This window comes from Eubalaena glacialis, chromosome 19, assembly GCF_028564815.1.
Source record: "Eubalaena glacialis isolate mEubGla1 chromosome 19, mEubGla1.1.hap2.+ XY, whole genome shotgun sequence".
Lineage (NCBI taxonomy): Eukaryota > Metazoa > Chordata > Mammalia > Artiodactyla > Balaenidae > Eubalaena > Eubalaena glacialis.
Genome location: NC_083734.1, coordinates 55540448 through 55551384, shown reverse-complemented (window position 1 = coordinate 55551384; position 10937 = coordinate 55540448). Strand labels below are relative to the sequence as shown.

Here is a 10937-nt window from a genome sequence, read left to right as displayed (position 1 = left end):
GCCCGAGCCGGTCTGAGAGCACCCGCGCGTGCAGCTTGGCAGCCTGGCGACCCGGCGCCCTCCCCTGCTCCCGGCCTGCCCGGGGGCCACCGACTCCCCTCCGACCGAGCGTGGCCTCCGAGGGCATGTGGTCCGGGCCAAGCGTTTTCGGTTCTCGGAGGAGCCGGGCCTGGGAGCTGAGGGGGCCGTGCTGGAGGTCCGCGTCCCGCAGGTGCGTGCGGAGGCACCCGCCGGGAAGCGCAGTGGGGCTGGAGCGGTTCTCAGCCGACCAGGGGCTATAAGGAGGGGGGTCCGCGGCTTCCCGCCTTAGGGTGGACCACAGAGCGAAACGGTTTGGTATGAAGCCGTTTGGCAGATTAAATGTCTTTCAGTAAGAAATTTGAAGACCCTGCTAGGAAGGGGGCCTTTCCATACCTAATATTTCTTGCCAGAAAAGTGGCATTCTTGACACCTAATTTTTTTTTGATCTTGTTGAAGGGCTTCTTAATTCAGTTTCGGGGGGGGGGAGGGGATTTCCAACCCTCACTAACCAAATAAAGTTTCTCAGGCTGGCATTGCTTCCTTTCAGCTCATGGCTGCCCCCGAACTCTCTCAAGAGCAATTATATTTTATATACCTCCAGTTTTTCAAAGCACTTTCACATTGCAGTGTTTCATTTTTTTTTTTAAACATCTTTGCTGGAGTATAATTGCTTTACAATGTGTTAGCTTCTGCTGTATAACAAAGTGAATCAGCTATATGCATACGTATATCCCCATATCCCCTCCCTCTTGCGTCTCCCTCCCACCCTCCTTTTCCCACCCCTCTAGGTGGTGGCAAAGCACAGACCTGATCTCCGTGTGCTATGCGGCTGCTTCCCACTAGCTAGCTATTTTACATTTGGTAGTGTATATATGACAATGCTATTCTCTCACTTCGTCCCAGCTTACGCTTACCCCTCCCCGTGTCCTCAAGTCCATTCTCTACATCTGTGGCTTTATTCCTGTCCTGCCCCTAGGTTCATCAGAACCTTTTTTTTTTTTTTTTTTAGATTCCATATATATGTGTTAGCATAAGGTATTTGTTTTTCTCTTTAACATAAGGTGTTTGTTTTTCTCTTTCTGACTTACTTCACTCTGTATGACAGACTTGGTCCATCCACCTCACTACAGAAAACTCAATTTCATTTCTTTTTATGGCTGAGTAATATTCCATTGTATATATGTGCCATATCTTCTTTATCCATTCATCTGTCGATGGACACTTAGGTTGCTTCCACGTCCTGGCTATTGTAAATAGTGCTGCAATGAACATTGTGGTACATGACTCTTTTTGAATTACGGTTTTCTCAGGGTATGTATATGCCCAGTAGTGGGATTGCAGGGTCATATGGTAGTGTTCTATTTTTAGTGTTTTAAGGAACCTCCATACTGTTCTCCATAGTGGCTGTATCAATTTACATTCCCACCAACAGTGCAAGAGTGTTCCCTTTTCTCCACACCCTCTCCAGCATTTATTGTTTCTAGATTTTTTGATGATGGCCATTCTGACCAGTGTGAGATGATATCTCATTGTAGTTTTGATTTGCATTTCTTTGGGATTTTTTTTTTTTTAATCTCAGGAGTTTGTTTTTTTTTTAATTTTTATTTATTTATTTATTTATTTATGGCTGTGTTGGGTCTTCGTTTCTGTGCGAGGGCTTTCTCTAGTTGTGGCAAGTGGGGGCCACTCTTCATCGCGGTGCGCGGGCCTCTCACTATTGTTGCGGAGCACAGGCTCCAGACGCCCAGGCTCAGTAATTGTGGCTCACGGGCCCAGCTGCTCCGCGGCATGTGGGATCTTCCCAGACCAGGGCTCGAACCCGTGTCCCCTGCATTGGCAGGCAGATTCTCAACCACTGTGCCACCAGGGAAGCCCTGTAGATTTTTTGATGATGGCCATTCTGACCAGTGTGAGGTGATACCTCATTGTAGTTTTGATTTGCATTTCTCTAATGATTAGTGATATTGTGCATCTTTTCATGTGTAACAGCAGCTGGTGGTGTAGGTATTGGCAGTAGCAGTTTAAATATGAGAAACAGCTTAAAAGGAGTTGAAGGCTGGAGTGGAAACCATTTCTGGCAGTTTCTAAATGCCTGCACGTTGAAATACCCCTTTGTTTTTTGCCGCGCCACGCGGTGTATGGGATCTTAGTTCCCCGACTAAGGATCCAACCCGTGCCCCCTGCAGTGGAACTGTGGAGTCTTAACCACTGGACTGCCAGGAAAGCCCTCCTGACCTCCTTTGGATTTCTTCCCAAATTTAGGGAGTGGGTGAAGATACGCCTTGTGAAAACAGATACACTTTTTTTTTTTAACACCTAAATCTGCATAACTCACTCCTCAGGTCAGAAATCCTGCATTGTACTCCTGGGTAAAATCCACCAGGGCAGGCATTTTAATCATGCTTAGCGTATTTTAGGCACCAATATTTTTGTTGAGTGTATTGAATGATTAGGTTCAGACCTTCAGTTCCTTCACCTGTGATATTTTTACCTCTTCAGCCGCCTTTCCTACCTCCCCAGGAGGGACATCCTTTGCTCTAGGAAACAAAGTCTTGCGATTTTGCAGTTTAGCAATCGCTAACTTTGTATACTTACTTTGTACTAGGTAGTTTTCATCGAATCTTCCTAACTTTTCTATGAAGATAGTATTTTGCAGTTGAGGAAACTGAAGCACAGACAGGTTAAATAACTTGAGTGAGGTCACACAGCTAGTAAATTATAGATCTCAAGTTTGAACTCAGGCAGGCTCATTCCAGAGTCCTGAGCTATGTTACCTTGCCTCCCTAAATACCATGCTCTCATCATTCAATGCCTCCCCAAAGGCTTTGTAAGTTGCCTACCTTCCTAACTGCAGGATTCAGCTCTAACTCAAACTTCTTGTAGGATGTCATCCTAGAACCCCACTGTTCCTGCTTAGCATTACCAGGTTATGCCTGTGCTTAAAACCCTCCAATATCTTCTCACTGCACTTAAATAAAAGCTAAGCTTCCCGTGCCATACTAGACCTCACAAGTCTGGCCTCTGCTTTCCCTCTGACCTGTGCTTGTACTACGCAGCCCTGCCTCCAGCCCTCAGGCCCACACTGCCAGGGCTCTCTGTGCCCAGCGAGAGGCTTTTCAGTTCCTGCTTCAGGGCCTTTGCCTGAATCCTCCTCTCTCCCTATCTCGAGCAGCCACCTTGTGGTCCCTGCCCACTCCCATTTCTCTCACATTACCCTGTTATATTGTGCTTGTTGCAACGAAAAATATCCACTTGCTTACTTGTTGCGTGTCTCTCCCCAGTAGGAGATACATATATGTGTATGTAGTTCATAGTCCAAGAGAGTTACATCCTCAGCCTATAATAGCCACTAAGCCACTCAGGCCTTGGATAAACTCTTGTTGAGTAAATGAAGGTATGAAGAATGCTTATCACATGGTATTGCAATTTTATATCCCGACCCTCCCCCCACCATAGGATGCAAACTGGAGAGAGGGAACTGTTGTTTTTGTAATGGACGCCAGTGCCAAGCGCTCAGTAATTGCTGTATATTCTTTTTTGAAAAACGAATTTATTTATTGTTGGCCGCACTGGGTCTTCATTGCTGCGCACGGGCTTTCTCTAGTTGCGGCAAGTGGGGGCTACTCTTTGTTGTGGTGCGCGGGCTTCTCATTGCGGTGGCTTCTTGTTGCAGAGCACGGGCTCTAGGCGTGTGGGCTTCAGTAGTTGCAGCACGCAGGCTCAGTAGTTGTGGTGCACAGGCTTAGTTGCTCCACGGCATGTGGGATCTTCCTGGACCAGGGCTCAAACCCGTGTCCCCTGCCCTGGCAGGCAGATTCTTAACCACTGCGCCACCAGGGAAGCCCTGTATAAATATTCTGACTTCCAGCATGAGTTATTCATGGCATACAAAAAAATTCTTTTCAGGTCCTGCATCTTCAATATGGAATGTATGTTTGGCCCTGTGCTGTGGTCCTGGCCCAGTACCTGTGGTTTCACAGAGGATCTCTGCCAGGAAAGGCTGTCTTAGAGGTACAAGTGCCCTTGCAGTTTGCGAAAATCCTAGATTATTTTCCAATTTAAGTCTATATGCTGGTTATTGGGTTTTGTTAGATATTTTTAAGTCAGGGATGATTTGGCCAGCTTGTGAGGCAGGTGAGCTAAGAATGCTTTTAAAAGTGTTTAAAAAGAAAGTATGCAGCAGAGACCATATGTGGTCCACAAACACTAATATTTACTGTCTAGCCTTTTAGTTTTAAAATGCATCCCATGCTCTCTCACCACTCCATCTGGCTCGACTGCTGAAGGCTTTACAGCAGAAATACTATGCTTAAACCCAAAGACTAAATACAGAAGCTTAATAACACCTCTTAACTTTTGCAAAACCATGTAAATGAAATGAAGGCATTTGGTGCATACTTCTGGCCCAAAGTAGGGATGATTGTCAGCAATTCGGTAAGGGTCAGGAATCTCTATGCCCATCCTCAAACAGGAAGCATGTGTTTCAACTGATATGAATAGTAATATTTATGAAGGCACTCCTTGGTATGATTCCTTAGTATGTTTATTAAGCTCCTTGCTGCTCAAGACCCAACTGGAAAATCCCGTTAAATATAAGAAAGTCATGTTGCAGAGCCGTCAGGTTTTAGCCACATGAAAGCTATTTATAATTGGTAGTAACAACTGAATGGCTGGTTGTGCATCCACATCACCCACTGAGCTTTTAGAGACCTGGTGTCATATATAATTAGGAGCTCCTTATAGCTCATAGACCCTCACAGTTCAAACCCCCGTTTAAGGGTTAACTGTCAGTTGCAGAATTGAGGGCCCTTTAAAATGCTGAAATGGACCATGACTCCTTTGACCCAATTAGAACTGCCACGACAAACTTGGAGGAAGCTCCACATAGTAAAGCAGTGTTGAATTATGGCATGTTTTATAGACATGGCAAACTATCTTTACACATTGACCAATGCAAGCATGAAATGAGAAACCATTTGCCAAGATCCATTAATTCTTTGCAGTTCTAAGCAAAACCTTTAACCTTGTCATTAGATTGGAGCTGGAGTGAGCCTTCCAGGAATTATGGCTGCAAAATGTGGTGCTGAAGTAATACTGTCAGACAGTTCAGAGCTGCCTCACTGTCTAGAGATCTGTCGGCAAAGCTGCCAAATGAATAACCTGCCTCAGGTGCATGTTGTGGGACTCACGTGGGGTCATGTATCTCGGGATCTTCTGGCTCTACCACCGCAAGACATTATTCTTGCATCCGATGTGTTCTTTGAACCAGAAGGTAAACCTTTTTTGCTCTTCTCAGTAGTAAATTTAGTCAGAGATACAACGGAATTGAAGTCTATTAAGAAGTTTTTTCTTCCCAGACTTTGAAGACATTTTAACTACAGTTTACTTTTTGATGCAGAAGAACCCCAAGGTCCAATTGTGGTCTACTTACCAGGTAAGAAGGTAAGCCTGAACAATCCTGCTTTACTCCCAGTTTTATTAAAAGTTAACCCAAGCCTTACTACTCTACTCATTCAGTGTGTAGTTTAAGGATAAAATGAGAATATATCTAAAGCAAAACAGGAAAAGCTTGGTTTTTACAAAATAATTTATTTTTTTCAGTGCTGACTGGTCACTTGAAGCTTTGCTCTACAAGTGGGACATGAAATGTGTCCACATTCCTCTGGAGTCTTTTGGTGCAGACAAAGAAGATATAGCAGAATCTGCCCTTCCAGGAAGACATACTGTTGAAATGCTGGTCATCTCCTTTGCAAAGGACAGTCTCTGAATTATACCTAAAAACTGTTTTGGGACAATGTCAATACTGATTAGCAACCTGGCAAGCCAACTGTGTGACTCAGACCACTTCAGCTTCAGTACAGTGGATCTGAAGATGGTCAGATCTGTTGGCTTTAGATTGTGATGGGTCACATAACCATTAAAACAAAAATTAAAACTCCTATAAGAAAAAGAACTTCGATTGTTCCTAAGTCATTAAAACAGGGCATAAATTAAGTTATGAGAAGAGGGTTACTCAAAACCTTAACAAAGTGCTACCTTAGAGCATTGAGGATAGTAGGTACTGAACTGGCATTTCCACTTTATAACTTAGGGGGAAAAAAATCAACTACTAAACATTTCAGTTTCATTCTATACAGTCAGTAACATTCACAAGATAATTGCACAGGTCTTTCAAATAAATGGGGGAAAAAAGACCAAGACATATTCTGAGAAAAGCTAACACCAAGAAAACGTTTTAATTAAACTACAGAAACAATGGTTATAGTACAGAATATTTATGAGCAAAAAGATACACCATGTTATAAGTACTTACAAAGTTACAAACCATTTGTTTCCTTAACATTTTCCACATTTTAAGTTCATACATGAAGATGATCAGATTTACCATTTTTGGGGGGGGAGAGAAAGAAAAAAAAAAGGTGTATTTATCATCGCTAGATGTGCTCACTGTATGCTCCGTTATTTATATGCAAGGCCCGGGTGACTGGAAGTGCAGTTGTCAGGCATTTTAATAAACTGGACAGCCATTTGTTTCTGCACGACAGGCATCTTTACACAGGAGCAATCAGGAGAAAACAGGAAACAGCCAAGCACTCTGCACTGCAACACGCCACCTTAACAGCTAACCAGCATTACTCAACTGCTACACAACTGCGCCTAGTGCACAAAAATACATAAGAGAAGAGATTAGAATTGTGTTTGGTAAACAATCCTTTTTAAAAAAAATCAAGTCTTTTCACCTGAAAAGTCTTTATACAAATTTGGGTTCAGTTTACCATTTAGACCTGAAGGTAAATAACATATACAAACAATTTACACCAACTTTCGTAGGTTTTTAATTTTAAGGTATGAAGGCAATGTTGAGTCAATCTCTTGACAGCTTTAGGCTGTGTGTAATGGCTGCACACGTTTCCTTAAAAGTCAGGAGGCCACAAATTAGGTTACCAATCTGTTTAATTTCAAACAAAAAAAGTCAGCACTATATAAACAAAAAGGAAATTTTACCTCAAATATCCAAGCCAATAATGAAATCTGAAGTCGTTCACCTCACTAAATTACAAGAAATTTGAATAACAGCAACAAAATGGCACATAAAATGAGTTTGCCACCTGAGGCAAAGCTTAAAACAAGTAAAAAGTTAGACAAAATGTTACAAAATAACCTTTTCAATAGCCAGTTGCTTGTTCCAAGGACTCTTCAGTGGACTGAGTACTACTGAGTAAGTGGGTCCTTTTCCCCCAAGTCTTCCTTTATGTTGCTTGTCGACACATCTAGGTTTGAAAAGAAAGAAGTTCAGTTTACCTTCCATTATTATGAAATCACCAAAGGTGCACATGGTTTTAATTTCAGTACTTACTAAGGGTCTGGTGAAACCAGTAGGTTACAGAAAGGTTCCAACCAGCCACTAATCACAGTTTTTTAAAGGCCCAATTAGGAAAATTTCACAAAGGCTACCCATCAGCATTAAAAGTTTGTGTTTATGTATTCTTGGCCAAATAACCAAGGTGAAAAATGGTAAGGGGGGAAAAAAGAAAAGAAAAAAAAAAGAGGGCTGTATCCAAACAAAAGCAACTCGAGATCAGACAATTAGTCTACATTTTAAGTTTCTAGTTTTCAAATGAAACATTTGGCATTTCAGAATGCTTTAACATCTGAGCTACTTAGGGCCCTTTCCTTTTTAAAAAACAGGACCAAACAATTTGAGAGTTAAAGACACACTATCCTTTCCCCACCCAGTGCAATCAATACCTGTAAACTTTTGGTTCCAAAAGTTCATTGCTTCGTTTTTGCAATTCGTTTGCGCCACATCCGTTAGAATATGAAGTCCCAGTCAGCACAACAATAGTTGAACTGATTGTTTTCTCTAAGAGGATAGTGCATCTTTAACATTTAAAGACAAACCTGCTCCAATACACGCCCACAGAAACTGGTCCCTGGAGGATCAGCCAAATCAGTTAAAATCTGCAATACTGGCCAATATTCTTTTATCAAACAGGAGACCGCAGCTTTAAAGGGGAAAATGCAGACGTTGGATAAAAACAGCAAGAAATAGTCATTTTCATTAATAGGTCTCAAAACAGTTCACGAAACAGCCATTATTATCTAAGCGTCACACACATCCTTTCTGCAGACCCCTCTTCAGTTTTACTCCCAAAGCTGAGTTAGCTCAGAACACCACTCCTAACGCGAGGAGTCACTTTTATATTAATCGGATCAAAACCACTACTCCAAACCCCATTTCTGAATTCGGGCCATGAGTCTCGGAGCCCCGCAGACATTACCATTTGCTTAAGAGGACACCGCTCCTTCCTCTTCAGGAGACTTGGGAGGACTCTTGGATCGCGACCTGGACTTGGATTCCCTCTTGGACACGGGCGGAGGACTCCTGGACCGAGACCTGGACCTGGACCGCGAGCGAGATCTGGAGACGGACGAGGACTTCGACTTGGACCTTCGCGCCGATCTGGACTTGGAGGTTGATCGCGATCTTGAGCGAGTACGGGACCGAGACTTGGAGCGGCTGTAGCGAGATCGACTTCGGGACCTGGACCGGCTCCGACTCCGGGATCGGCTGCGGCGACGCCGCCTAGGGCTGCGGACAGGGACGGCGGCGCGTCAGGGTTCCGCGGCCCCGCCCGCCCGCCCAGGCCGCCATTATCTCTCCGCCAGACGCCATTTCCCTGGTCGCGAGAAGGGGGCCCCCGCCCTCTCGCAGCTCGCCGGCTCTGCCCGGCTGCCACCACGTGTCCCCGGAAGGCCTTTGTGAGTCACCCAGGCCCTCCCGGAGCCCCGGCCGCGACGCCCACCCGCTTACCTGCGGCTCCGACGTCCGTAGCCACCGCCCCCGTACCTGCGGGGCGGGGGTCCCCGGCGGCTATGGTGCGAGTCCGGGGGGCGGCCGTAGCGCGCCATCTGCACCCGCAACTCGCGGCCGTCCAGCACGGCCCCGTCCATGGCGTCCATGGCGTCCTCAGCGTCGCGCTTGTCGTGGAAGCGGACGAAGGCAAAGCCGCGGGACTCCTTGGTGTAGCGGTCCCGCGGGATGTACACGTCGCCGACGCGTCCGTACTTCTCGAACACGCGCCTCAGGGTGTCTGGCGAGGTGCGGTAAGTCAGGTTGTCCACCTTGAGGGAGGTCATGCCCTCCACATCGGGAGGCGGGCGGCCGTAACTCATGGCTCTGAAGAGTCGGGCCGGGGCCCGTGACTGCGCGCCGACGGACTAACGCCCCGGCGGGCTCGCGCGCTCGGCTACGGCGGCGGTTTTCTCAGACTAGCTCGGCTCGACGCCGCGCCTCTCCCCTGGCGGTTGGTTTCCGCGTAGAAACGTTTGGAAAGGCCTGACTAAGACAACTGAGAGAGAGCTCCGCACGGGACTCCACCAGAGAAGCAACTGGGCCGGCGGCCGACTCCAGCGCCCGTTTATAACCCTCCTCACAAAATGGCGCCCGCGCCACCCGGAAATGAATCCTCTGATTGGCTCGTCTCGCCCCGCCCCGTAACGTCCCTGCCGCGCACCCCGCCCCTGTCCGGCGCGCCTGCGCAGAGCCCGGCGGGCGGGTCGAAAAGCGCGCAGTCACTGCCGATGGGAGGGGGAGCGGGATTTGCCGGCAGTTGGAAAGCCCGCGAAACGCTCCTTCCGGCTGCGAAGCGCGCTGTGACGGCAGGAAAGGGAGGTGCTCCCCTACTGGGCTCCGCCTTCTTTTCATGCCAATTTCTAAGCTCCACGCAGCTTTTCTGCTCGGACGTCCGCCCCGCCTCTGTCGTGGGGCATACTGCTTCACCTTTCCCCTCTGTCTTTCCGGCCTCAGACCGCGTCTCCAGGCCCCCTTCCGCAGTTCCTGTCTCCTTCGCTGGGTTCCGCTTTTTAGCACCCCCTCCCCCAACCCCTTGCCGGAGCCCACGAGGTCGGCCCCGCTCCCCCGGAGCGGGTGAGGGAGCCCTAGCGGCGCGCTTGCGCGTCCCGGGTCGCCAAGGACTACATTTCCCAGCAGGCCCAGCGGCCGGTGCCGCGGCTGCGGTCAGGTGACCGGGTCGCCTGACCTGCGGTGAGTCAGGGCAGGGAGGGTGGGGCCGTGCTGGCCGCTGCCTCTGGCCCTTGGCCCTAATCCCCCTCTTGGGCCCCTTAAGTTGCAGCTACAACGTTCTTGGCGCTTCTCCGGGTGTTGGGCTCTTCCCTACTTGGATCGTGTCCTAGGAATGTCCTAACTATGCCCGTGGGGAGAACTTCACTCTAAGCCCGGCATTCTACTCCAAGACCTGGAAGTTGACACCTTGGCTGCCCTGCTCCTGGATCTGCCTCCTCCTCTCACCATCTCATTTCTTCTCCCAGGATTGCAGTGGGTTCCCCCGAGGAGAGCTGACTGCCCTCTGCTGCTGCCGATCGTTTGGCAGAGTTGAGCCAAAATGTCCCCGGAATCTAAAAAGCTTTTCAATATCATTATTTTAGGAATTGCCTTTATGTTTATGTTCACCGCCTTTCAAACTTGTGGAAATGTAGCGGTGAGTTGGAATTTGATCTTTCTCCTTTGAAGTCCTTATCATAATGCATTCCAAAAATGATAATCAACGTTATGCCTAATAATGCGCTTAAGTTGCACCTTTTATTTTGTCACCTACGCTTCCTCGTTTTCCATGATTAGGTTTGATTTCATGTGGCAGACGTTTCTTGTTGGGGTCGTTTATTTCTCTTACTTGATTTGGGATTTGTATGCTGACCCATTTATTTTATTTTTTATTTATATTAAGGACTACATTAGTACTTGGAGAGTTGAGGGAATAAACCTAAGGCCTGGTTACAGATGGTCTTCACCCTTCCCCACCCCGCCCCCCCCACGCCTCTCATTGGTTTGCCTTCTGTTCTGTAGTCCATTCTCTTCTCTCGTGTTAGAATTTCACTATTAAGTATTCGGCATC

At 47.1% G+C, this 10937-nt stretch overlaps 3 protein-coding genes across 10 annotated transcripts in view; 2 read left to right on the top strand and 1 right to left on the bottom strand.

The window, feature by feature from the left end:
• The first annotated feature begins 18 nt into the window (after positions 1-18).
• Positions 19-5968, top strand: METTL23 (methyltransferase 23, arginine). 2 transcript variants are annotated; one of them, XM_061176192.1, is made up of 5 exons: positions 19-211; positions 3928-4032; positions 5056-5293; positions 5379-5463; positions 5623-5968. In XM_061176192.1, the coding sequence occupies exons 2-5, from the start codon at positions 3949-3951 to the stop codon at positions 5786-5788; spliced, it is 573 nt and encodes a 190-aa protein (XP_061032175.1). In that variant the 5' UTR covers positions 19-211; positions 3928-3948; the 3' UTR covers positions 5789-5968. The 2 variants fall into 2 exon arrangements, with proteins under 2 accessions (XP_061032175.1, XP_061032176.1); XM_061176193.1 differs by lacking the exon at positions 19-211 and having other exon boundaries at positions 3944-4013; positions 5054-5293.
• Positions 5591-9439, bottom strand: SRSF2 (serine and arginine rich splicing factor 2). Of its 3 annotated transcripts, none has more exons than XR_009698454.1 (4): positions 8837-9439; positions 8304-8614; positions 7924-8027; positions 5591-7292 (listed from the first exon to the last, which is right to left on the bottom strand). XR_009698454.1 is itself a non-coding variant. In XM_061176191.1 (3 exons), the coding sequence occupies exons 1-2, from the start codon at positions 9196-9198 to the stop codon at positions 8311-8313; spliced, it is 666 nt and encodes a 221-aa protein (XP_061032174.1). In that variant the 5' UTR covers positions 9199-9437; the 3' UTR covers positions 5591-7292; positions 8304-8310. The 3 variants fall into 3 exon arrangements, 1 of the variants encoding a protein (XP_061032174.1); XR_009698453.1 differs by lacking the exon at positions 7924-8027 and having other exon boundaries at positions 5591-6678; positions 7184-7292; positions 8837-9437; XM_061176191.1 differs by lacking the exon at positions 7924-8027 and having other exon boundaries at positions 8837-9437.
• Positions 8690-10937, top strand: part of MFSD11 (major facilitator superfamily domain containing 11) — a 24017-nt gene continuing 21769 nt past the window's right edge. Inside the window, exons 1-2 of one of the 5 annotated variants that reach the window (XM_061176185.1) lie at positions 8690-9519; positions 10354-10523. In XM_061176185.1, the coding sequence (XP_061032168.1) occupies positions 10428-10523 (96 nt within the window). In that variant the 5' untranslated portion in view covers positions 8690-9519; positions 10354-10427. The other 4 variants (XM_061176186.1, XM_061176184.1, XM_061176187.1 and 1 more) reach the window with 4 other exon arrangements.

What these genes read in the sequence shown, in the direction of transcription:
- SRSF2 (XM_061176191.1), bottom strand. Translation starts at nt 9,198, where the DNA reads ATGAGTTACGGCCGCCCGCCTCCCGATGTGGAGGGCATGACCTCCCTC. An exon ending in TACGGACGTCGGAGCCGCAG is followed by an intron (nt 8,615 to 8,836) that starts GTAAGCGGGTGG and finishes CCCTGTCCGCAG; the next exon opens with CCCTAGGCGGCGTCGCCGCA.
- METTL23 (XM_061176192.1), top strand. Translation starts at nt 3,949, where the DNA reads ATGTATGTTTGGCCCTGTGCTGTGGTCCTGGCCCAGTACCTGTGGTTT. An exon ending in CAGGAAAGGCTGTCTTAGAG is followed by an intron (nt 4,033 to 5,055) that starts GTACAAGTGCCC and finishes CCTTGTCATTAG; the next exon opens with ATTGGAGCTGGAGTGAGCCT. An exon ending in TGTGTTCTTTGAACCAGAAG is followed by an intron (nt 5,294 to 5,378) that starts GTAAACCTTTTT and finishes TTTTCTTCCCAG; the next exon opens with ACTTTGAAGACATTTTAACT.